This window comes from Aspergillus pseudonomiae, assembly GCF_009193645.1.
Source record: "Aspergillus pseudonomiae strain CBS 119388 unplaced genomic scaffold BDV37scaffold_68, whole genome shotgun sequence".
NCBI classification, from domain to species: domain Eukaryota; kingdom Fungi; phylum Ascomycota; class Eurotiomycetes; order Eurotiales; family Aspergillaceae; genus Aspergillus; species Aspergillus pseudonomiae.
The window spans coordinates 164,546-188,686 of NW_022476060.1; the positions used below are offsets into that span (position 1 = coordinate 164,546).

Sequence of the window (24,141 nt, forward strand, 5' to 3'; positions counted from 1 at the left end):
TACTACCATGCAAATGGTGACTAGACGTTGGGAGATTGGCTGCTTGCCGGTTCCCCTGAGCATTTACGTATATAGTCGTCCTCCTCATCCATGAATCCTCTACAGTTAGTTCTGTGGCTTTGCTCGCGGCAACCAACCCTCCTAGCAGATGTTTGTCTGCGTCCCTTCGTTGTTATATTCCACGCTCATTTGATAGCCTCCACTGGCTATTAGCCTGACCGGTAGTCACTCCTTTTAAATAATGGTATTCATCAAAAGCCTCGCCGTCGCTACGGCAGTCTCAGCCGTCTCTCCTTTGGTGCATGCCTTCGACGCCCAGTCGAAGTCCAATGTTGCAGTCTACTATGTACTTAAATCTAAGCTGAGAATATCTCCAGCGTAGCATTCACTGACCATCTATAGGGCCAAGGGGCTAACCAGCCGCGCCTCAGCCATTTCTGTCAAGAGTCGGCACTAGATATCATCAACATTGGATTTGTCAATGGATTTCCTGATCAGAGCCCTGCCAATTGGCCTGGCAGTAACTTTGGCAACCAATGTGATGGACTGACCTACGAGATTGGCGGGATCAAGACCGACTTGCTCTCAGGCTGCCATCAGATCATGGAAGATATCCCCATCTGCCAGGCAGCCGGCAAAAAGGTTCTATTGTCCATAGGAGGTTCTACCCCCGACAATCAGGAACTCCTCTCAACAGAGAGTGCTATTGGATTTGCCGAATTTCTCTGGGCATCCTTTGGTCCCGTGGACGATACTTGGGTGGCATGGGGCGGTCCCCGTCCGTTTGGCAACGTATCCGTCGATGGGTTTGACTTCGATATAGAGCACAACGGTGGTTTTGGTATGTTATAATATGCGCGTGCCTCTGAGGTTCCTTTGAATAAGTTTCAAAGACTAACTAATCTCAGGGTACGGAGCTATGGTCACTCGCTTTCGTGAGCTTTTTGCCCAAAAACCTGATCGGAAGTTCTACCTGTCTGGGTCCCCTCAATGCCATATACCTGATAAGCAACTGAGCCTCGCCATTGCAACATCCGCATTTGACTTTGTCTGGGTGCAATTTTACAATAACGATGATTGCTCTGCTCGTAATTTCGTTACTGGGGAGGGTTTCAACTTTGACGCCTGGGTCGATATCATCAAGTCTGGCGGGAACCCAGCTGCAAAGCTCTTCGTCGGCCTGCCTGGCAGTGAAGCTGCGGCGCTTGATGGGTACTACTTGACTCCTGATGAGGTCGAGCCTTTGGTCAAAAAATACATGAGGCTTTATCCTGATACATTCGGAGGTATCATGGTTTGGGAAGCGACCCAGTCTGACCGGAACAAGATCAACGGGACTAGCTACGCAGACAACATGAAGAGAATCCTGACTGAACTGGATCCTACGCCTCCCGCTCCGACGAGGTCCCCTTCTAGCTCCGCTATCGCATCAAGCACTCTCATTCGGTCGAGTACTCCAGTCATTTCTGGAATACCAACGCTGTCAAGCACTCCTGCTCAGTCCAGCTCGCTAGCCGCTTCTTCAACCCCATTGACGTCTAGCACACCTGGCCATTCTAGCTTTCCTATCGCATCAAGTACTCCCATTCATTCTAGCACACCTGTCCAATCGAGCACTCTTATTGTGTCCAGCAGCCCTACTCGGTCCAGCACGCCTGTCCGGTCTAGTACTCTAATTCGTTCAAGCACTCCTATTGCGTCAAGCAGTGCTATCCAGTCTAGCACACCTGTTCAGTCTAGCACACCTGCTCAGTCTAGCACACCTGCTCAGTCTAGCACACCTGCTCAGTCAAGCACACCTGCTCAGTCAAGCACACCTGCTCAGTCAAGCACACCTGCTCAGTCAAGCACACCTGCTCAGTCAAGCACTCCAGCACGGTCCAGTACTCCAGCACGGTCCAGCATTTCAGCTCACTCAAGCACCCCTATTGTGTCCAGCATTCCTCTCCGGTCTAGCACTCTCATTCACTCTAGTACTCCTATTATATCAAGAAGTACTGTCCAGTCCAGTGCCCCGCCTCACTCAAACACTGCTACTGCATCGAGCACACTAGTTCATTCAAGCACCCTTATTCAGTCAAGACCCCCGTCATCATCAAGCATAATTGCCCAATCAAGTACCCCAGCCAGATCTGCAACTACGTCAACGCCTAGCGTCCCTCGTTGGTCGTCTACCCCGGGCACATCCAGTACACAATCTGCATCTGCCACTGCCAGTCACTCGAGCTCGCCTATCAGCTCTATGTCTTCGCTAACATCCGGGACCCTGACGATATCGAGCTCATCAGTTTCCCCAGGGACACCATCTGCCTCGGCCATTCTGACAGAGACGATTTCGCCAATGCCTTCCGGAACACCCATTCATTCTGGGAACACCGTTTCTTCCGGGGAGCTTACCTCGTCGAGCACTCCAGTTCCTTCCCCCCCGCCGGCCACTTCCGGGGGCCCAGGTCTGTCAAGCTCAGCAACGGTTTCCGAAAACCACTCGCCTACTAAGACGGATGTGTCGACAACGTCCAATTCAACTGGTATTCCGGCACCCTCCACTGTAGCTGCACCATCTACTACTCCTACTTCAAACTCCTCAAGCACTTCCACTACCAGTTCAGACCAAACAGGTCAATCCAGCCTTACCCAGTCGCATACCTCCCATAGTACTACTGCCTCCTCGTCGACCCACGCAGCCACATCGGCGGGCACGGGACCGGACAACGGAAACGCAACATTTACGAGTACGATTACTTCCGGAATAGCGACTCCTACCGTCACACCTACAGGTATTACCTCGGAGCCTCTCACTGTCACGACTGTTATCGTCACCTCGTACGTTGATATCTGTCCCACGGGGTTCACGACGATCACCACGACTTATACCACGACATACTGCCCTGGAACAGTATCCGCAACCGCTACAGCTACGAACCTTCCCTCTGGACCTGGGTCCCAGACCGCTATCTCTACTCCCCCTGAGGGCTGGACCTCAACTGTGACTGTCTGTACACATTGTGCGCCAACACCAACTACGGTGACACTTACTCTGCCCATGACTACTACAACTGCTCCACCTATCATTGTGCCAGCACAGCAGACCACCAATGTTCCACCTGCTGAGGATTGGACCACAACAGTTACTATCTGTACAGAATGTGCATCAACGCCAACTACATTGACAATTACTGTTCCTGCCGCGGGAGCTGGCTCTAAATCCACCAACCCTGTCAGCGCCACCACTGTCGAGCAGACTAGCAGCCCATCCGGACATGAAAGCTCCCTTAACCCCGTAGTTACAAATACTGTCACTAGTCACAGCCAGAACCTTTCAAGGACTTCTTCTGTGATTGTTGGAACAGGCCGTGCGCATCCGTCATCCTCAACCTTGGCTGCCAGACCCTCGACTAGTGAATCTCGAGTTCCTGTGGCTCCCAACGAGACGCAGGATAATGTGTCACCCATCTTCACGGGTGCTGCATCGCAGCCTGCTAGACTAGGCCACGGAGTTGCTACTTTCGTCGCTCTTATTTTGGCTGTATTCCTTTCGATGTGAAGCCTTCCGCTTCTATGACCATGGCCAATGCATTCGATTTACTTTTCACTTCTAATTACCCCTCTTATTGAATTTTATTTCTTGTTCCATTTCTTACTTTCCCCACATGCTTTATCCAAAGCATGTCATTCATTAAGCTAGTCAAATGACCAAGTAATGTTTATATGTTATGTACCGGAATGGAAGACGTCTGTTGATTATTTTCATTCTTTGAACTGGCTTTCTCCTGTGTCCAAGCCTTAGTCCCTCCTTTTTGTATCTCATGATCACAATAAAATCGAATGTCTCGTTACCGGGAATTATTACAGGAACCTGGTACAATACCAACAAGCTCTCGGCCAAGCCGGGACGATCCGACAGAACCAAAACTGTATTTGATACAAAGGCGGTGGGAGCGGTGGGGTCACCATTGTTTACTAGTATGAGGGCCAAAGGGATCATAGGTTGATCTTTATTGAACAGATGCCCCAGGGTCACCGCTGGTATAGAAACATGGTGTATATTTGAAGCGTCCATTTCAGGGTACTGTACATACATCGAACCCCAATTCCGTGCTATACAAGCTGACTATTATAGTCTACTGTTATACAAAGTACGGAGGTGTTCATGTATCCAGGTACCAACGCTAATGAATCATACCATCATGGGAACTATGGGTCTACCTAGCTTCGCTTCGCTTCAGCTATCGCTACCGTACACCCGTATTATCCATCCATACAATGCTGAATTGTCAGGGTCCAGGTTGAGGATGGATCTGGGGCCAGGCTAAAGCCCCAATCTAAAGCCTACGCTCCAATAGCAGTGCTTAATCCCCTTTTGCCCTTAATTACCCCTCCTATGTTTCAGCTATTTCTAGAGCATATATCTAAAACCTCCTTTCCTTCCCCTTTCTTTACAATACTCCACTCTTCCTCTTCTCTTCCATTCTACGATCAGATCTTGCTCCTACCAGAACCACAATGGATTTCGTCAGCAAACTCGCCGAAAAGTTCCTCGACAAGGACAAGTCCAGCAGCAGCCAAGAAGGCTACGGCAACCAGGGCGGATACGGTGGAGGTGACCAGGGAGGATACGGTGGACAGCAGTCCGGAGGCTATGGCGGCGGCTACCCTCAACCGCAACAACATTCAGGCCCTCAAGTGTCTCCCCCTTGGGTCGCCCGGTGGGATGAGCAGTCACAGCGCTGGTTCTACGTGAACGAGCAGACCGGCGAGAGGACCTGGAACCACCCAGGCCAGGGCGGTGGCTACGGACAGCCGCAGCCTTCCTACGGTGGCGGTGCGCCTTACGGTGGAGAGCAGTCGTATGGCCAACAGCCCTCGTATGGAGGATATGGTGATTCGCGCCAGGGAGATTACTATCAGCAGCAGGAGCCTAAGAAGGATCACTCTACGGCGAAAATTGCGGGTGCTGCGGCTTTGGGTGTGGCTGGTGGAGCGTTGGCAGCGTATGGTATCCATGAAGCGCGTAAGTCTTTTTTATCTCCCTTTACCGCCATTTCTTGTTTCTCCAGCCCGGGTATCCCCATGTTTGTTTGCTTTGCAACGGGACTGACGCCTAGTAGATGAGAGCTGGGAAGGGAATAAGGAAGAGGTGAAACAAAATGTTGAGGATTTCCCTGAAAATGCGGCGGAATGGACCGGCGAAAAGGTATGTCTTTGCCTCTTTCTTCTCTTATGTCTGTTTTTTTTTTTTTTTTTTTATGCATTGGATTCATGTTCAATCGGGCATGTTCGGGTTACTAATATATGCATCAGGTCGGTGAGGTCGAAGCAGGCTGGGATCGCGCCGAAGATCGAGTCGAAGAAGGCTGGGATCACACCGTCAATGCGGTTGAGGACTTCCCCGAAAATGCTGCAGAGTGGACTGGCGAAAAGGTCGGAGCCGTGGAACGGTTCGGTGATGATATGCACGATGCATACGAGCGGGGAGAGGATGAGGGCCGCCGTGACGACGATTGGTAGTTCTGGGAATTCCCAAGTATTCCTCGGTCGGATACTGCAGGGTTTGGTTTAGAAGAGAACTTTTAATGTCGAATTGGATTGATATTACTACCACTCGAAGTTGGTTCTATTGAAATTCATGGGGACTATTCCCTTTCGGGAACATTCAGGGGACACCCCCCTGTTATGTCACTATTTATGCAAACATTACGCTCAAGCACTCATACCTAGGTAATAAGTAGTAGCATCTGGCTATACACCGCAGGATCAAGAGAAGGGAAGCCGAAGAGGAACTTCCTCTTGACCATACGCTTCCCCGCACGTGTCCCCCGGACCTCGGTTGCGGAGTGTGCCTCAGCATCTTTATAATTCAAGTATGTGATACTCGTCACATCGCGGTCAAATCTTCTGTTTTTCCTTTTCTAGTTGGAAGGGGTACCGCTTGTTAACTTCAGACCCAAGAGTTGACCGCGTAACTGTCTGATCAATTCATACAGAATGTCCACCACACTACCCCTCGCAGGAATTCGCGTGGTCGAGCTTGCAGGCCTAGCTCCCGGTTGGTCTTGACCGCAATTTAAATCTGCCGGTAGTATACCGGTATACCTAATGTGATTACGTGTTTTACTGACTGGGACTTACAGGTCCATTTGCTGGACTATTGCTTGCAGATTACGGGGCGACCGTGCTGCGCATCGATCGGCCAAATGCCGTGAGCAGCGATCAGTTAACGCGTCGGAAAACCTCTATCACCCTGGACCTACGAAACGCAGCATCACACAGCGTCCTCCTTTCGGTGTTGGCCAATGCCGATGTCCTCATCGACCCTTACCGCCCCGGCGTCTTAGAACGCCTGGGTCTTTCCCCATCGGAGGTCCTCCTGAAGCTTAACCCTCGCTTGATTGTGGCGCGCATGACGGGATTCCGACGAGACGGTAAATACAAGGACATGGCGGGTCACGATATCAACTACATCGCGGTGTCGGGTGTCCTCTCCATGCTGGGGCGAGCAGGTGAACCTCCTTATGCCCCGGGTAATATCATTGGCGACTTCGCGGGCGGAGGTGCCATGTGTTTCATGGGGATATTGCTGGCTCTGATGTCGCGCACACGTACAGGGCGTGGCCAAGTCGTAGAGGCCAACATGGTCGATGGTTCCGCGTACCTAGCGGCGATGCCGCGACTGAACCGACAAACACCGCTGTGGAGCGAGCCTCGCGGACAGAACACCCTAGACGGCGGCAGTCCGTTTTATGACACGTATGAGACCAAAGACAAGGGCAAGTATTTCGCTGTTGGAGCGTTGGAGCCCCAATTTTATGCTGCGCTACTCAAGGGGCTCGGGTTCTGTTTGGAGGAACTTCCCTCACGCGACAATAGAGAGAATTGGCCGGCGCTCCGAGCGGCGTTTGCGAAGCGATTCAAAGAGAAGACGCGAGCGGAGTGGGAATCTATTTTTGACGGCACTGATGCTTGCGCGACACCAGTCTTGGAGCAGGATGAGCTCGAGCAGGGGGGCTTTGAACAACGGCCTGCCGTTCATCTCGTTGATACGCCAGCACTGCCCATTGCGGCCGACGATGGGGGCTGGACGGGGGGTGGCCTGACCCCCGGGGAAGGTGGACAGGAGACGTTGGAGGCCTGGTTAGGATGGAAAGAGGGTCGCGAATATGATGTCAGATCCGATGGGGCCTTGATGAAGACTGGAGAGGAGGGGAAGGCGAAGCTGTGAGGATGAGATGATGATACTAGTAATACAAGGCGAACCAGATAATACGGTTGTATGGGTTGATCAACTTGATTGTGTCCGCGGTTCGGATGAACTCTCGCGGCCGTAGGGCTGAGGTCCCGTGCACTCGATTTGGTAATCAACCCCCTCATCTGATGGTCCGACTCGAAATTACTACTTTTGATCAGTGGTGCTGTCATTGACTTTTGAATTCAATCGGAAGGGCAGTGCATTAACGTTTGTACCTATTACTAGTTTGATGTCTAAAACCAGAGAACGAGAAAAGGGTAAAAAGGCCAAAAAAGAAGAAAAGGCAAGCAGCACAAAAAAAAAGAAAAGAAAAGAAAAGAAAAGAAAAGAAAAGAAAAGAGAAAAAAAAACGTTTGTCATCTGGGACAACTTTATGCACCGACACTTTCATCCCGTATAAAATCGGTCCAACTGATCTATTCCGTATCTACGTCCAATCTCCTGTGCGTGATTAAAGCCAAGAAATAAAGTTATTGAGAAAAAAAAGTACAGGGTGAGACAGTCCGATTCATGGCGAGCTGAAAGACCCATCCCAGTCAGCCGCTGGTTGGAGGAACATGTTACCGTGCCAATGTATGTAACAACACATGTTAACTTCGCGGGGGTTGATTCGATACCCGTGTCATGGTCACGTCATTATTGGTTATTTCCGTCCGGAATCGTGCATCCGTCCTGAGAGATCAGACGCGATAGGTTACCACTGGAATCAAGGTCACAATCATGCTATGGAGTCGTACTACTGGTACGGAGTAGTACTACCGTATCTCGGGCTTGTCCCAAGATAACAACCAGACTTGGAAACTTGGAAGCTCTGAGGGGTAGGAAAATAGTTAAGTCAATAAAACTGAAAAAAAAATGAAAAGTAACTTTGCAAAACTAAAACGGTGGCCCCAGCTGACAGGTACGATGTTACTTACAAACCCTGTACAGTATAGAGTACTACCGGTACCTGGATCATTCTGAGTCCCCTCTCCCCCCTTCCATTTTATGAAGCATTCCTGCCTTGTTACCCACTCGTCAGTTCGAAGCTCGGACATCTAACTACAATTTCGGCTGCTTCATTTCCCGAGCCTTCCGGATGTTTCATATGTGGAGTATTCTACGTCATTCATCTGGGTTGTGCTGTGGTTCTGGGGGGAAATTTTTCGACTGTTCCTACCGGGTGACTAAAGGTACTAGTCGGTACTGTGTACCTGTACTATTGTTCCCCTTTATTCCTGCGTGGGAGTACTATGTACGGGCGCGGTACCTAGTGGACTCTGTAATATTGCCTGGTATAGCCCAATACCAGCACTGTGCCACCACGTGCGGGTAGGTGTGGCGCAGTCCGGCCCTATCTCCTGATGATCTCTTTCGGATCCGCGATACGGTCATTGCCATGGAGCTTTGAAGGCCAAGGTCGGTTCTGAGCCACTTGGAAGTTCTGACTGGTCCGATGTCTCAGCTTCCCTTTGGTGATCACCGAGTTGTTACCAAGGTGTGGATGAGTCGTGGCTGTGCGAGAAGGTTTGACCCCATCTCACTATTCATTGTCCGTAATTTACCTCCGTATTGCACACTTTCGTATTCGGTACCGCTGGCCACTGGGGCCCGTCACACTTGGTTTTTGCGCCTTAAAGTTCTCTCCTCTTCTTTTTCTTCCTCCCCGTCGCAAAGAGCCGAAGCGACCGATCGCTCTTCCAAGTTCTGAATGCGCTGTAATTTATTTCCTGTCTTTCTCCTCTTTCTCCGACCTTGATAAACAGACCTCCTCCCCAGCGGGCAACGTGGGATCGGTGCTCCTTTGTGTACAATCGCTGTCGTCAGCTTTGTCTCGAAATTGACCCCTCCGCCATACATTGAATCAATGTCCCCTGCAAGTGTGACCTGGTAAAATTGGGTACCCGCCAAGTGCCAGGCAAATCGTTTCTCACAGCATCACTGTTGCTACGGAAAAGTAGATCTGACAGCCCTTCCTGGCCTTGCCAACAAGCTCTTCTTCTTCATCCTTCTTCCCAATTACTGGCATCACTCGCTTGCACGGCTTCCTCCTGCACCGGTCCCTGCTGCCAGTACCGTACAACAACGGAAGCGCTGGCCGTTCATTGATCCGTTACCTCCAGGGCGGCTCGGCTTGCCTTACTTATCCCCTCAATTCACACTACACGGCGAGTACGACGCTTTCTATATCCCCTTCAGAGTATTACCCCCCTTGGGTAGTGTTGTCCGGTCTCTGCCGCCATTTTTTTGGACGGCGTAAATAGCCTCTCCCTTTCTTCCGAGACTCCTCTGTCTCTTTTAAAGATACATGGCAGGCGTGCAACTGCAACAACCCACCATGACCGACTACCGATTGCCGCTCCATCAGCCACCACCTGCTCGGAAACCGGTTCCTGGGATGCATGCTGGTTATCCATTCCAGTCCTATGATGGACCTCATAAGCAACAGCTATCTCCTCACCCTTCCCTCACTCACAATCGGGGCCGGATGCCTTCGGCCAGTGCGTCGTCGCCCTATCTGGCTCAGCAGCAACCGTACTCCAATACCCCTTCGCCACATCATACCATGACTTCTACTCCTAGTTACCCTCCTTCGAGAAGAATGTCCAGCGCGACGACCTCCACGAGCTCGACTGGCAATGCCGCGGGTCACTCCGCCGTTTCCGATATCCGCAGAAGCACGTCGTCGCGTTCCGCCAACTCTCAGCTGGGTTATGTAGCTCTGATGCGGAGGCAGAAGGCCACGGTATGGTGTGATCGATCACAGCCGGAGGATCCCCGACTCCGAGCCCAAAAGCTTGCCGACAAGAAGAGAGCGTACCTCGAAGTCCATGGCGCAGGCGCCGGTGGACGGGCGGGTACCCTTGGAAGCGGTAAAATTAAACACTCCAAGGGAGGCACTGATTTCTCACCCTCAAACCTCGTGTCGGCGACTGTTCCCGTACGACTCAGTGCTAATGAAGTGGGGGATGCAGATGAGGATGCACACAGCGATTATGGATTTCCTCATCGTCGCACCGGCAGCGGTCGCAGCTCTTTGGGAAGCAACCACCGTTATCCCAGTGGCTATCAGCGGACGCCCCAGGGCACCGTGGGCAGTAACAGCACTCCTCCGAGCGAGAAAACGGATTTGCCCAATGTCACGGAGCATCCGCCGGCGGAAAGCACCGAGGAAAAGAAAGTCAAAGATGACGCCGCTACCACCTACAGCTTCGAGGCCGCAGATGAGGACAATTTCGGGAGCGTAGGGGAGATGGCTGCCCCCAGTGCAGTTACCACGGCGGCCGAAAAGGCGAGGAGGGCGGACGAACTAAGACGGCGGGGTAGTGTGGACGATCGCACGAGCACGATGACCAATGTCCGACTTTTTGTTGCAAATCCAGACCTCAGTGATTAGTGGCACTTTGTATCGTCATATATCGCATTTATCTTTCGGATCTATACTCACGAAAATACCCAGCTCGGCTGAAGTTTGGCAAACAGTCCGACCTCATGCAGTTTATGCCAACCTTTTTTATTTTCTTTCTTTTCTCTGCTTCTACCTTACCCTTCTATGTTTCTTCTCTCCAGGATTACTCTCGGCGAGTAGTGCTCGAGCCCGGCCTGGATCCCGGGGCCCCGTACCTCGGTTTTTGTGCTGCGTGCAGGCAGCCTGATGCATTGCGCTTCTTGTTCTGTTTTATTCCCCTCACTGCATGTTTTGGCGCCTGTGCTCCTAAAGCATTGGGTTGCGTGCTACTGATCTTGTATCAGTGGCACCTTGGGCGTCTTTTATGGATTTACGAGCAGCTAGTAATAATAATATCGTCTGTACATACTTTGCAACCTGTGCTATTAGTGGTGTATATCGATTCAATTTGCGTGTAGGGTTGCAAGATTTATTATACCCTTAACAAATTAAGTTGAGCTACATTAAACAGACTACAATCTAGTACCCTAATGCGAGCGTTGAAGCAATGAGCAAGTCTAAGCCATAGAAACTACTAAGTTGGTTGCTTGGTTGGTTAGAATACTATCATTCCCCCAACTTACATAATCCCCCACACGTGCCCCTGACGCGAAGCAGTCGCGCCCGACAATCCAATTAACGCGTTTCCGACTCAACAACCAATCCCTCCGATGACATGCCAGACCGAGGATCCTATATGCTGTCGCGGAATTGCTTTTCCATTAGACTATCTCTATTGACATATTATTATTATTATTATTATTATTAGTATTCTACGAGGCGAGACTGTACGTTGTTTGAGTCATTGAGGGAGTTCTTGTCATTTTCCTTGTTCCTGGTGAACCGACCCGACCCAACCCAACCCGATTTGTTCGATGTGTGTGAGAGTACCGACCTTCTACCCTTGACTCCAGCCTACGGTTTACTTCAACCTCATCTTTAAACCTGTCTTGAGTAATCATTACCCGGGTCCAATCCCCCAACAAGAAAAAAGGAGGGAAGGAAGGAAAGAAGGAAAAAGCCAACGACTGAAAATGGAGGTCTCGATGGACACAACAAGTCCAGCCGCCGCGCTCTCTCCCCTCCCCCAGTCACAATCACAATCGCAGCAACCATCATCAACGGCGACATCTACAGCATCCTATTCTGCATCTCCGACGACCTCCAGGAAACGTTCCGTCCAAGAAATCGACGCACACGCCACTGTTGACCCCTCCGACAAAACAAAATCCCCAACATATACCGATAAAGAAAACCAGGAGAATGCCGATCCCTCGTTACAAAGTTCTACACGTGTGTCCCCTGTCTTGGAGATGAGCCACGTATTGATTGTAGGTGGGGGCGCGAAGCCCAATGATGAGGTCCCGGCACGGAATACAAAGGAGGCTACGCTGGGGAAATCGGTTCCTAGTCCCGGATCAACCCATTTGTCTACGGATGCGGGCGCGGATACCCCTGCCGCTAAGAAGAGGAAGCTCTCTCCTGCGAGTAAGGAGGCTAAACAACAGGAGAAAGAAGCTAAGCAGCTGGAAAAGGAGACCAAGGAACGTCAACGATTAGAAGAAAAGGCAAAGAAAGAAGAGGAGAAGAGAGTGAAGGAAGAGGAGAAGAAAAAACGGGACGCAGAGCGAGAGGAAGAACGTAAACGGAAGGAAGAGAAAAAGAAGGCGAAGGAAGAGGAGAAGGCTGCGAAAGAAGAAGAAAGAAAGAAAAAGGAGGCAGCCAAAGAGGAGGAGAAGCGCGCGAAAGAAGAAGAAAAAAAGAAGAAAGAAGCAGCCAAAGAGGAGGAGAAGCGGAAAAAGGAGGAAGAGAAATTGAAGAAGGAGAGAGTAAGCTTCCTACACCGACAACTCAGGCCCTCATGTATGGCTCGTCTAACAGTTCATTCGTAGGCTCAACCCAAGCTGAATGCCTTCTTCGCGAAACCAAAGCCTCCTGTGCAGCCCTCAAGCTCAGCGCTTAGTGCGTCGCCCAAGAAGTCGTCTGGGGGTGATGGCAGCACAAATGAACCCTCTCACGAAGCTGGCACTGTGTCAGATTATCAACGAGCATTTCCTGAATTCTTCTTACAGTCTCACACGAAAGTCGCCCCACCGCATGTGTTTCAACGTGATCCAGAGGCCCTTCGACTAATGAGAGAGAAGCTTGATGCGTCCATGAAGTCGTCTAATAACTCAGAAGAAGCTCTTGTATTTCGGCCTTCAGAAATTTTCAACATGATGCCATACAAGCGACGGCGAGGAAGACTGCCTGCCTCTGTCAGGGAAATCCTCCAACAGATTCAAAGCCTGAACGATCAAGCAGGGACGTCGGAGGCTGTACAGCGACAACGGGGTCTTCTAAAGGAGGTCCGAATGAAATCTCTGAGGTTTGGTGAAGATGTCCGACCCCCCTATCAAGGAACGTACTCTAAGCCCCTGTCCGAATCGTCGGCCTATAAGATGATGCGGAACCCCTTCTACCGCGGCTTACCTGAGACGAATTACGACTATGACTCCGAGGCTGAATGGGAGGAGCCGGAAGAAGGCGAGGAACTCGACTCGGAGGAGGAGGAAGAAATGAGCGAAGACGGCGAGGATGACATGGATGGCTTCTTGGACGATGAGGAAGACCAAGTGGTTGATGGGAAGAGACGTCTTATCGTTGGCGATCTAGAGCCCGTCTGCACCGGCATTCAATGGCACGATCAGGGTGTGAAACCGGAGTTGAAAGCATACAGGGTCGAGACCATATCAGATGCAGTGTCGTTACCTATTGACCCATTCTCAACAGTGTACTGGCAAAAACCCAAGACATCGGAGCCAGCTCAGACCAGTGGTGCGGGACGGTCATCGCTTCACTCTTTCTTGGGTAACCCGAGTGCGTCGACGCAGGACGGCAGCGCACTGCCACTGTTGGGGTCCGGGAAATCCAAGCGACCCTTTCCATCGGAATTGCTGGCGGAGTTCAAGCAAGTTGTGGACGGAAGCGATCTGTCGAAGTTAGGGTTGATCGAAATTCTGAAGAAAAGGTCGGTAACGCAGGGTCCCTTCAGTTTCATCTGTCGCTAATGATAACCCTAGGTTTCCGAAGGTTTCTAAAGATGCCTTGAAAGACACGTTGAACAGCGTGGCTACTCGGGTTGGACAGAAAGAGGCTGAGAAGAAATGGGTTTGCAAATAGTGATGGTATTGGAGGAGACATGACAGCAAGCGTTTCGATGTTCCGAAGAAAGACAACGCATGCCACGGATGGCTGGAGTTCTGGCGTCAGGTTCACCTTGGGTTGTGCTGGGAATAGACTACCCTTGAGGGAAATTTATTGGTTGCGGGTGCTTCAGATCCTCAAGTACCAGTGGAATTGCATGATAATTCGCAGCCACTGGTTTGTTTGCGATTGATGTGTAATGACGGCGATTGCTTTAGAGGGCCAGTGCAATGGGAGCTGGACGTTGATATTGTATATGGAGATATTACACGGAGCCGGGTTATTAACTACATGGGCCGCTATTTTTTTTTTTTTTTTTTTTTTATCAATGATACCTCCTGCACATCTACAAGGGACAAACCCTAACTCAGTCCGACGTTTGAGAGGAAAGCCGGGGAAACGGGTAAAAAATAAATAATAATAAAAATAAAAAAAAAAAGCAATCAGAAGAAATGAAATATAATAGAAGGTGCTAAAATTGGATCACATCGAATAGTTCATTTTTCTCAACCATAGCTGCAGTGTGTTGATGACACGGTAGGTGATCATGCAGTTCTAGACAGAAGCATGCGTGAGCAAGTATGAGTTGTTATTGAAGGTATGGCGATTGGCATGCAAACATGACTGGGTTCAAGTGATTCAGCTGAGGATATCATCTGGACTAGACTGCTTTAGGGCTAGTCGGGGCAAGTTGATCAGTGGCGGTTGAACACGTGCCAGTGGGGTTCTGGAGTCATTAGGAGGAATGATTAATACGAAGCAGCGATGTTTGGGACTAGTTTATTTGTTGTTGCTGGGGCATTGATTGCTGTTGATTCCTTTAGTTTTCTTTTTCTTTTACTTTTGGGTTCGGTCTTTGCTTTGCTGTCACTGCGGAGTAGTTTCGGCAGTACTAAGATGGATATCTTCCTAGTTGCAAACATTCGGAGGAATTCCCACTATTCATACTATCTAATGATCCTTCTAGGAACCTGGCACCGTTACTAGTGGACCACTAGTATGTATCTCACCTCTCTTAGATGACTGAGGGAAGAGGGGGGGAAGAGAAAGTAAGATGCAGTTTCATGCATCCCAACCCCCAGAAACAGGAAATGGACCAGAAATCCCCTCCTAAACCTCAAGGCCAGCAGTAAGGGGTGGTTGGGCAACGAATCATGGGGCACGGAGGGAGCCAACCGGAGCCATCATGCATGTATGCAGTGCCAACGCATCACTGACGGTTTACTAAACTCTTCCTCCTTAGGTACTTAGTTTGTACTCGTCCCCGACTAGTTCCAAGTGGTGGTACATACAAGTCGTCTGTCTATGTATCATTCGACTCGCATTAATTGTGTTGCGATCGTCCTCGGCCTTTTGTAAAAAAGAAAAAGAAAAAAGAAAAAATAAACAAATTCTACCTTTTTTTTTTCCCTTTTTTTTTTTTTTGATTTCTTCTTCCTTGTCTTCTGTTGCTCTCCCGCCATCTGCCATTCTTAGTACCTCGAAATAATTGAGTAGAAATCCCCTACGCGGGACGGAGGAAGTGGGGGGCGCTGTTCTTAGTATAGGTATTGATGATTTTGCAGCAGAACAGGAGAAAAATGGTGGGATTTCAGCAATAACTTTTTTTTTTATTTGGGGTTTGATCTTCGTGTTGAACTAGATCATACCGAAAATGATATTTCCTAGTAATTTGCGAATGTTTAATATTCTCGTTGGTTTTATAAGGAGAGGTTATTGAAGAAAAGGGAACCATATAGTACACACATATGTACGGAGTATGTACATACTCCACATCCACATCCACACACAGAGGAAATGGAAAACTATGGACCCTAAATAAAGTATTTTCCATAGTTCCAGTCTCTCGAGAGTCACACCAACATTGCCTCACTTAAACCCAGTGTACGCCTGCAGTTGTCCCTCCACTGCATCCGTCCGATTCGAGTCACCGCCAGCCTGGCACTTGGCTCCCGGCGAACAAATAGGAAAGCGTCGTGCTTGTTCGCTTGCTTATTCTCCGTCCCAACTTGACTCTATTGTTATTGCCCCTACTTTAGTGGCATACTCATACATACATATTGCCAACAGACATCATCCAACCTGAACCAAAGAAAGTCTCCTTTCGTCGCCCATTTCCCCCCCTCCCCTCCGCGTTCGTCCAACCATTACAGGCCGAGTGACTCCAACGTACATCCTCACTAAACCATACAGAATTCCCGGATTCTTTCGATTTGCTGGCAAGCAATCGCCCACTAAGGTAGTCCTTCTCTCTCACTTACGTCGGCCTTTCTTTCACACATTCTTCCCTCTCCCTCTTCTGCTCTCTGCATGTCATCCATCCCTCCGCCAATTCAGCCAGTTGTCTCTTATCGTCTGGACGAGACCGTCAGATCGGAGTTTCTCTTCCTGCTAATAGGCTCCCCATATTATTTGATCTATTATTCATATTTCTGTCTTTCTATATATTTTTATTTTTTATTTTTTTTTTACTTTTTCTATTCTACGATCGTTTCTTTATTTGATTGATTGATTTTCTTCCTTGATTCTTCTATACTTGTGTCTCTTCTCTTTCCCCCCCCCTCCTCTCTCTCCCTCTCCCTCTCCCACAATCCCTCATCCACGACCTCTTCATAACATCCCACTGTCTATTTTCCTTGCCTCCTTTACCTTTGTCTGCCTCCTCTTCTACCCCGCCTTCCACCCGTCCTTATCGTCCATCTATCAACCCTGGAGCTGTCGATTGTGTCGCATTGCCCTCAACAGGATACTGTTCCCCATGAGGACCGTCATCCTTTCTCTTCTCACCCTTTAAGGGCTAAACAATGCGATAGAGAGGCGGTTCCTAAAGCTAGGGGCAACTTGCGACCTCAAACATCCTCTTGGCTATCTGGCCGGGAAACTGCCAATGGCAACATCATGTTCGATGCCCAATCTGATGGTCTCTCGTCGACCTTAGCTTATGTGACCAGTACGTTCTAAATGATTAATTAATTTACTTATTTATGTTGGGGCCTGTTTGCATGATCGTCAGCCCCCCCCTTTTTTTTCCCCCCTGCATTTTGTCTTGCGCATATAATTACCACTTCCTACCATCGCAACACACTCAATTCTCTCGCCTTTGGATGAGAACTATACCGCTTGCTTCGCTAACGTTCTCACCCGCTTTTTCAACGCCAGATCTAATGCCATCCATTCGGCCTGTTTCAACATGTGATAGTACATCTCAGTCACCTGCTGCGACTGCCAGCATGTCCCCAATCCGGTTCTCCCCCGAGTTTACGGGTCGGATTATAGGTGAGTCTGGAGACTCGGACCTCGCAAGTTCGCGATTCATCGCAACACCCGTCTATTCCGACAGTGGATGTCCCTCGGAAATGCCGCCCCGCACCGTCTCATCCGTGCCTATGGAGGATGGCCCTAAGGTTTCTTTTGAGAGTTTGGCCAAATGTTATCGCCAAAATCAGCAGAAACAAACCCGTCGGAAAATTTTGGAACACCGTCTCCATGCCACCAAAGTGTCGATGGGCATCTCTGCACGCCTGGTCCGCGTGGGCGCCGCCGTTCAGCGCGGCTTGGTTGACCGATTGAGACATGATGACAAGGCCAATTTCATTTCACTCTACCAGACCCTGATTGATCTCCAGGAATCCTGTGATTCTGCCTTTCGGCGCCACTTTCACCGGCAGGACCCGTTGGAAGAATGGCCATCATCTCCCGAGTCCACAGTGGATCGTACCCCGGATTTTTTCGTTCAGTTGAGTCCCCAATCCCGGACTGACCTGATTGAAATTCTGCAATTGGTCCGCACAGACCCTCAGTTTTTGTTCGAACGATTGTGCAGCTTGACTCCGGCCCAGCTAGGCACTTTGGTATCATCTTCAACTCCTTCGTGGGACGCTGGCGATCTCACCTCCCCTTCAACTCCCCGGTCCCGGAATTATTCTTCTTTCTCCAAGCGCAATATTTCCACCTCCATCCCTGTTAAGGACCATGTGCTTGCCTTTGAGAGAGCAGACGCTATATCCACTATGTTGTTTAATGCCTTTGCGGCCCCGCTGAACTCGGACGCCCCTGAGGCCAAACTGCGCCTGGATGTGTGGTCTTCTGTTTGCGCAAAGCTCATTGCGGATGGCAGCAGTAGATTCCATCCTCTCCTTAGCCACATATTGGCCGCCTGGTCCATAGGCAGTGATTGGAAAGCTAAGCCCAAATTTGAACTCTACCTCATGGATATTCTGCAAACTGGTGCATTCCTCTTGGAACATGTAGATACCCCACCTGGTCTGAACTTTGACGCCGAGCTTCCAGACCCTTTGAAAACGGATGTAGCCGAGGAATTCTTTGCCTCTGCGGTAGATGACTTGTTCCGACTTTTGGATGACCCAGACGGAGGACTTCCCGTTGGGGTGATGGAGCTGAGCAGCGCCATATTGCAAAAGCTGGATCGCCAGGACTGTCGTGATCGTTTCCTGGAGTTCCTGTTTACCAAGTGGTATTTCTCCAAATTCCTCTATGGTGCACTAACCTTCCCTGAGGTATGATTTTACTCACTTGGTCTACCTTTCCCTCCTTTTTTTTTGATGGTCTGACCTTGTTTTTAGACGCACGGACTGTTGCTTGACTTCCATATCAAAAAAGATGCGCGAGAGAAACTCCTAGGGCAGGTTGGGCTCCAAGCTTATTACCAGGTCTATGCTATCCTACGCTCAATGTATGCTGCGCTCGTTGTTATCTAATTGCTGCAGATAATGAACTAAGCTGACGAAATCTACCCCTCATAGGACTCACTTCTCTATGGCGCGTCCCACGGTCAGGCAGCATGTTGAGAACATGCTTTCACGATTCCAAAACTCAGTCTCTGAAAGACAAGCCCATATCCCACGCTCGTCGTACATTAGCTCTGCAGGTGGACGCGAGTCACCAGCTATCTTTTTGATGCTTTCGGCCACTGACGTTCTCAGTCTACTGAATGCCCTTTTCCCTAGGACATGCTCTCCGGTGTGCAACTCTCCAACCCCATCTTCGGGAATTTCTGGTTCTTTCAGGTCACTCAGGTCTCTGCAATCCCTATCGGAAAGGCAGGGAACTTCGGTAGCCGAGCCGGGCTTTTTCAAACCTATTGTCAATAATCACTCCAGGCGGCCTTCCATCAGAGGACTCTTCTCAACTGACATGGATTTCTTGTCCCTCCCTGAGAATTCCTTAGCTCGCAATGCCGATCGGATTCGCTTTGAACTGTCCGATATGGGTGAACCTTACGGTCGTTCCAACTTAGAGCCCCCATCCGCCGAAGAATGGACCATATTTTCAATTGCCCAGAACGGAAGGCGCCTGCTCTGGAGCCTTTTCTCTGACAGCCAATCCACTTATCCGAAAAATGCATCAGACGATGATGTGCAGTCCACCACCTTAGGTCTGGAAGACAACTTCGAAGCTCTTCAAACAGCTATCGTAAAACTGATCCAAGACAATCCGGCCGATGACCATGTTGAATTTGACTTTCAAGCTCACGATGCTTTGCAAACAGGCAGCCTATCCCTCAAGCAAAGGTTTGATCGGGCTATGGCATCTTGTCACCACACCTCTGATTTCATTGGTGCCCATTATTGGTGGAACGCTGGCCGACAGCTTGTCCGGAGTGCCGCCAAGTCTCCCACTCGGCTTGCAGATGACGCGTGGATTCTTCAGCCAATGCATACCTCAAGTGTCCGCTCCCTTCAAACCTCACGCTCCGTTATCGAACGCTGCGAAGGTGACTTTGTCGCCCTCGACCGCCATATGCAGCGACTGCAGCGAACAGTAAAGGACATGATGGCCACGGTAGCAAAGCTGCGAGACAAGATGTGGTACATGACCGATGTAAAGAACTCAAAGAGGTATGAGGAAGCTAAACACGTTGCGTTGGCTCTGAAGACGATGATATACTCCGCGCGTCTCTACAAACAGACGCCTAATGAGGGTCGATCCCGCGCCACTGGAAGATCATTCGGGGGGGCTTTACTTCAAAAGCCAGAGCTGCAGGTCATGGATCTTATGAAGGCACCGAGGAGCTATGGTAGTCCAAATAAACTCTCGGACGAACAGGTGGATTTACTTCGAAAATGGCTGAGCCACAACAATATCGAGAATTTCTGTAAAGGCGAGGAACGCATCCACCGATTTTGTTACGAAGTCAAATCAAGTGTCAGTCGACTAGTCGGAGAGACTATGTCGGAGACCCCTGTGTTGTGGGCTAGTGAGCTATACCATCGAGAACGAGCCAAGTACGAAGGCTCCAGCAACCGAAGCTTCCTTGGTCTTTCTTCTAGTCTACGGCCCTTCAGCATCGCCAGTGATGAGCCTAGCAATCCACTACATGCGTATTCCAATAATGTTCGCCCATCCGACTCCCAGTCAAGGTTCTCACATGAACTTCCTCCGTTGAATACGAAAACATCCTTCCAAAGTTTAATCTCTGACAAGTGGAGGGCTCCTCGAGAGCCATCTATCGCCGATACTTCTTCTGTCGTGGGCTCCCCAGGAAGGACCCCATCGACCTGCACCGGAGATTCTTACAGCACGTTTTGGTCAGCACCACATCAGGCCACACAATATGCCCCCAGCGTATCCAGCCTCTACTCTCGACCCCCATCACTCCTGAGTGAGACTGCAAGCCAACAGCCTCGACGCAACGATCGTAAAATTCTCGGAAAGGCAGCATTTCTGGACGGACTACGACAAACGCTTACAAGCCTCTTACTAAGTGATTTAGGCTCCCCAGTGTGGAGCTGTGGTAGCGAGACCGATGCCTGGTTTGGTAATGCTCTAGACCAGAAGAGAATCCAAGCACAATTGAAGAAACGGTCCCGGATACAGCGGTTCTATGCAGAGTACGACGAGCGGCTGATCCGCCAGGCTATCCATCGCACATCGCCAAGCTCTCGAAGAAGCAGATCACTTGGACCTTTAGAGGGAGATGAACCCCATATCATGGAGTCATTGTCTTCATCCCCGAGCGATGCCAATGTGAGACTTGACGACCAATCCCCATTCTCATACAAGGCCGTATTTCGTCGTTTGATCGAGGTCTTCTCACGCCATGGAAGCCCATTTGCCAAGCTGAAAGCGTTACGTGACCTGCGCGCCTTGGTCATCGCCTCCCTACATTCAGTTAATGACGACAAAATTCATTCCCCCCTCGTCGATGAACCGTCTTGCCACAGACGCAATGGTGTTCAAGGGAGGAGAGCAGCTCGCCACAGCTTTGTGGAAACCCAGACAAATCGGGTTTCGGCCAGATTTACCCATACTCCAATGTCGTCTACCGACGAGTCAGTCATCTTTGACTCCCGCCCCTCTGACTATTCAGCCCCGACGGAAAGCCAAATCGTGGAAGCCCTGCGTGATATAATTCTCGAAGTGAAACCAAAGACTCTTTTCCGTGATTTGCAATTCATTTCATCATTTGTCCCCGGTGAGACATTAAACAAGACCGATAGTGGAACCGCATTCCTACAGTTTGGCTTGGCTGCCCTAAGTTTGAAGGACGAGATCTGCAACAGCATGGTTGAAATCGCCGACAACATTGTCTCCCAAGAGCTCAGCCGGCGCCACCCTCCTCATGGGCATGACATGCATGCACGACCCGGTAATGCCATTGAGGATGCTGCCGGGATGTGGATCATTACTGCGAAGGAGGGAAACCCAGTTGCTCAGCGGGAATTGGCCATTCTCTATCTCACTCACCCGGAGCTCCTCCCCCGTGTTACCCTGCCTCTCACTTTTCTGCGGGATACCTTTAAGGAGGAGACATTACTCCGGAGGGATAAGGACCCCAAGTCTGATCCGCAGAGCATGTGTCTGGCACTGCACTGGATGCAGCTGTCGGCCAACGGAGGAGACGAGCTTGCGCGGAACAGACTTCGCGAACTTGAAGAATTTGATTCTATCGCATAATATTCATTACAACTATGCATGTGACTTTTCAAATAGCTTACACTTTTCGAATTCTTCTTTTTTTTTGTTATGACACGATACCATTCATGACCTACTCTCACCTGGTTTTTTTTTTTTTTTTTTTTTTTTTTTTTTTTTTTTTTTTTTTTTTTTTTTTTTTTTTTTTTTTTTTTTTTTTTTTTACTCAGCCCTCTTTGAGCCTCTACACCTGGCTAATCCCTTTGCATTTATTTACAGTATCTTGCTAACATGGAGACTTTCCTGTCTTGTAGTTGTACTCTGTTACATCAGCGTCTCTTATATCTTGCATGAGAGCAGGAACGGAGCATTTGGATTCCTTCCTCCTCTTATTATCTGCAGTCTTCTTTTCTTAGTCTTATCTTATAAGATTCCCCTATACATGTTATTGATTGATTCTTTTTATCTTTATCTTCCATTTTAAACAGGGTGGCACTCTGCTTTCTCTTCGCTTCCCTCGAATTTTGGGTTCAGAATCTTTGGAGTTCTATACCTTGGACTGGACTGTAGAGATTATAGGAGTGGTGGCCGTCTGCTCATCAGATACAATTTCTATTGCCCTCTCCTTGCTTTTTATAGGGCTAAAGTATGTCGTTATAAAGGTCTATAAAATTGAGGTTTCGGAGCAGTCATACCCTGGCAGTTGATATGAGCAAGTAGTCGAGCCAAAAGTAATCCGTGATGGAATTCTTTGACCACAATGGCCACTGTTCATTGCGCCTTTTATTTTGCTCTTCTCTAAGTGTAAATCTTTATCGATATGGCACGAATACTACGGGTACCGCCGAGCTGGTGTTGAAATTTACTGTTTGTTTTAGTAGGTCCTTCGACGTCATCGGTAGCAGGGCCCCACGTGCCAGTTCATGAAACTGTTGTTTCCGCTTTGTCGCTCGCATTTTCACCATCCTTCCATTTCTAGACGTGGTGAGCAGGACTACTTCTAACAACCTGCAATTAATCACCCTGTGCCTTCTTTTTACGTGTCCGAGGGTCTGGATTATTCTTCAGCTGAAAAGGAACAACCCCTCCGCAGCAAACTTCGGTCAGCCTTAGGAGGTTTAAGAACCCCTCCAATCCCGCATCATTCTGACGACCACTCAGCCTCACTTTCATGATCTTTGCGATCTCAGCTGACTAGGTTTTCCTTGACTCTCGCTTCTTCTCTTTTATTGCGCCTATTCCTCCGCGGTCACATTTTTGTTTCCTTTGTATTGTCCTTCTCTTTTCGTCCGATCTTGTCCAACGGCTATTCTACGATGGTGCACAACATGGACGAAACACACAAAAGACCCAAGGGTATCCTGAAGAACCCTAGCTCTCAGAACATTCAAACAACACATGAATCGTTGGCCCCGCGCGCTCCATCTACAGAGCCCATGGATACCAAGGAGCTCACCCTGCAAAATACCCTACAGAACGCTGGGCGCCGCCACTCCTCGTCCACCGCACACCCTGGGACCGCGTCTCGACGCCAATCGGTGGCTAGTGTCCAACATGACGAGAATTCGCCACGGTTGAAATGGGACGAGGCAAATCTTTACCTGACCGAACAGGAGAAAACCGCAAAGATGAAGATCGACGAACCCAAAACACCGTATGCGCCACACTATGATCCAAGCCAGGACGAAGAAGAAATGCAGCTTGCAGAAGCTGAAGACAGCTTGATCGATGCACAAGGGGTGGTCGTGGACGAACTTGATCAGACGACCAAAAATGCTCGGAAAACAGTCGCTGAGGATGAGATTCCCGATCTCGAGCTAGGAGAGCCGGAGGGGTCGATCCCTGATGGTGCTGGAATCCAGGACAGCGATCGCATCGTACGCGCGCGGAGTCTAAGCAATGAGTCGCACCGGAGCGACAAGCATGTGGTGATGGGGGCCAACGAGCCCAACGGCGGGGCTGGCGCAGATGCAGACCACTTGTTGAGTCCCGAAGAGGCCCAGGAGAAGCATCGCCAATTTGAACAGCAAAGGAAGAGGCATTACGAGATGCGGAATATCAAAGAACTTCTTGCGTATGTGACCCTTCATACGGGACTTTCCCGTAAGTGTGCTAACATTCCGTCTTAGCCATTCCGTAGATCTAGAGGAAATGGACGAGGATGAAGACGAAGGTGCGAGCAAGAACTCTGCTCCAGCTGTTCCGCCGCCGATGCCACAGATTCCCCGAGAGTTCTTGAGGGGAGGAAAGTAGAGGCTGCCTTTTTCTATTGGCATTATATTTGATCGCTGCCAAGTTGTGCCTGTTCTCTTCTCTTCTCATCTCTTCTTCTTTTTTTTTTTTTTTTTTTTTTTTTTTTTTTTTTTTTTTTTTTTTTTTTTTTTTTTTTTTTTTTTTTTTTTTTTTT

At 49.5% G+C, this 24,141-nt stretch overlaps 8 protein-coding genes across 8 annotated transcripts; 7 read left to right on the forward strand and 1 right to left on the reverse strand.

Moving 5' to 3' along the window:
- Positions 1 to 4,309: 4,309 nt before the first annotated feature.
- BDV37DRAFT_187888 (WW domain-containing protein) lies at positions 4,310 to 5,747 on the forward strand. The gene is made up of 3 exons (XM_032079605.1): positions 4,310 to 5,011; positions 5,109 to 5,194; positions 5,302 to 5,747. The coding sequence occupies exons 1-3, from the start codon at positions 4,504 to 4,506 to the stop codon at positions 5,506 to 5,508; spliced, it is 801 nt and encodes a 266-aa protein (XP_031938471.1). The 5' UTR covers positions 4,310 to 4,503; the 3' UTR covers positions 5,509 to 5,747.
- On the forward strand, positions 5,748 to 7,305 carry BDV37DRAFT_187889 (CaiB/BaiF CoA transferase family protein). Its single transcript, XM_032079606.1, has 2 exons — positions 5,748 to 6,046; positions 6,132 to 7,305. The coding sequence occupies exons 1-2, from the start codon at positions 5,986 to 5,988 to the stop codon at positions 7,217 to 7,219; spliced, it is 1,149 nt and encodes a 382-aa protein (XP_031938472.1). The 5' UTR covers positions 5,748 to 5,985; the 3' UTR covers positions 7,220 to 7,305.
- On the reverse strand, positions 7,306 to 7,720 carry BDV37DRAFT_187856 (uncharacterized protein). The gene has a single exon (XM_032079604.1). The coding sequence runs from the start codon at positions 7,604 to 7,606 to the stop codon at positions 7,391 to 7,393; it is 216 nt and encodes a 71-aa protein (XP_031938473.1). The 5' UTR covers positions 7,607 to 7,720; the 3' UTR covers positions 7,306 to 7,390.
- A 1,514-nt stretch (positions 7,721 to 9,234) lies between these two features.
- On the forward strand, positions 9,235 to 11,340 carry BDV37DRAFT_187997 (uncharacterized protein). The gene has a single exon (XM_032079607.1). The coding sequence runs from the start codon at positions 9,534 to 9,536 to the stop codon at positions 10,620 to 10,622; it is 1,089 nt and encodes a 362-aa protein (XP_031938474.1). The 5' UTR covers positions 9,235 to 9,533; the 3' UTR covers positions 10,623 to 11,340.
- Positions 11,341 to 11,359: 19 nt separating this feature from the next.
- On the forward strand, positions 11,360 to 14,160 carry BDV37DRAFT_255998 (putative chromatin assembly factor 1 subunit A). The gene is made up of 3 exons (XM_032082786.1): positions 11,360 to 12,502; positions 12,566 to 13,683; positions 13,736 to 14,160. The coding sequence occupies exons 1-3, from the start codon at positions 11,708 to 11,710 to the stop codon at positions 13,833 to 13,835; spliced, it is 2,013 nt and encodes a 670-aa protein (XP_031938475.1). The 5' UTR covers positions 11,360 to 11,707; the 3' UTR covers positions 13,836 to 14,160.
- A 160-nt stretch (positions 14,161 to 14,320) lies between these two features.
- Positions 14,321 to 15,135, forward strand: BDV37DRAFT_256000 (uncharacterized protein). Its single transcript, XM_032082788.1, has one exon. It carries the CDS (start codon positions 14,625 to 14,627, stop codon positions 14,844 to 14,846), a length of 222 nt encoding a protein of 73 aa, XP_031938476.1. The 5' UTR covers positions 14,321 to 14,624; the 3' UTR covers positions 14,847 to 15,135.
- Positions 15,136 to 17,023: 1,888 nt separating this feature from the next.
- BDV37DRAFT_273922 (uncharacterized protein) lies at positions 17,024 to 21,776 on the forward strand (the record flags this gene model as incomplete). The annotated part of the gene is made up of 3 exons (XM_032085137.1): positions 17,024 to 18,376; positions 18,443 to 18,552; positions 18,623 to 21,776. The coding sequence occupies 3 exons, from the start codon at positions 17,024 to 17,026 to the stop codon at positions 21,774 to 21,776; spliced, it is 4,617 nt and encodes a 1,538-aa protein (XP_031938477.1).
- Positions 21,777 to 22,415: 639 nt separating this feature from the next.
- On the forward strand, positions 22,416 to 24,000 carry BDV37DRAFT_256004 (PP1-complex regulatory subunit GLC8). The gene is made up of 2 exons (XM_032082789.1): positions 22,416 to 23,808; positions 23,864 to 24,000. Exons 1-2 carry the CDS (start codon positions 23,051 to 23,053, stop codon positions 23,985 to 23,987), a joined length of 882 nt encoding a protein of 293 aa, XP_031938478.1. The 5' UTR covers positions 22,416 to 23,050; the 3' UTR covers positions 23,988 to 24,000.
- Positions 24,001 to 24,141: the final 141 nt, after the last annotated feature.

Coding starts and splice junctions, on each gene's coding strand:
- BDV37DRAFT_187856 (XM_032079604.1), bottom strand. CDS start 7,606: ATGACAAACGTTTTTTTTTCTCTTTTCTTTTCTTTTCTTTTCTTTTCT.
- BDV37DRAFT_187997 (XM_032079607.1), top strand. CDS start 9,534: ATGGCAGGCGTGCAACTGCAACAACCCACCATGACCGACTACCGATTG.
- BDV37DRAFT_255998 (XM_032082786.1), top strand. CDS start 11,708: ATGGAGGTCTCGATGGACACAACAAGTCCAGCCGCCGCGCTCTCTCCC. Junction 12,503..12,565: donor AGAAATTGAAGAAGGAGAGA/GTAAGCTTCCTA, acceptor GTTCATTCGTAG/GCTCAACCCAAGCTGAATGC. Junction 13,684..13,735: donor ATCGAAATTCTGAAGAAAAG/GTCGGTAACGCA, acceptor TGATAACCCTAG/GTTTCCGAAGGTTTCTAAAG.
- BDV37DRAFT_187889 (XM_032079606.1), top strand. CDS start 5,986: ATGTCCACCACACTACCCCTCGCAGGAATTCGCGTGGTCGAGCTTGCA. Junction 6,047..6,131: donor GCTTGCAGGCCTAGCTCCCG/GTTGGTCTTGAC, acceptor TGGGACTTACAG/GTCCATTTGCTGGACTATTG.
- BDV37DRAFT_256004 (XM_032082789.1), top strand. CDS start 23,051: ATGGTGCACAACATGGACGAAACACACAAAAGACCCAAGGGTATCCTG. Junction 23,809..23,863: donor AATATCAAAGAACTTCTTGC/GTATGTGACCCT, acceptor ATTCCGTCTTAG/CCATTCCGTAGATCTAGAGG.
- BDV37DRAFT_256000 (XM_032082788.1), top strand. CDS start 14,625: ATGTTTGGGACTAGTTTATTTGTTGTTGCTGGGGCATTGATTGCTGTT.
- BDV37DRAFT_187888 (XM_032079605.1), top strand. CDS start 4,504: ATGGATTTCGTCAGCAAACTCGCCGAAAAGTTCCTCGACAAGGACAAG. Junction 5,012..5,108: donor GTATGGTATCCATGAAGCGC/GTAAGTCTTTTT, acceptor GACGCCTAGTAG/ATGAGAGCTGGGAAGGGAAT. Junction 5,195..5,301: donor CGGAATGGACCGGCGAAAAG/GTATGTCTTTGC, acceptor TATATGCATCAG/GTCGGTGAGGTCGAAGCAGG.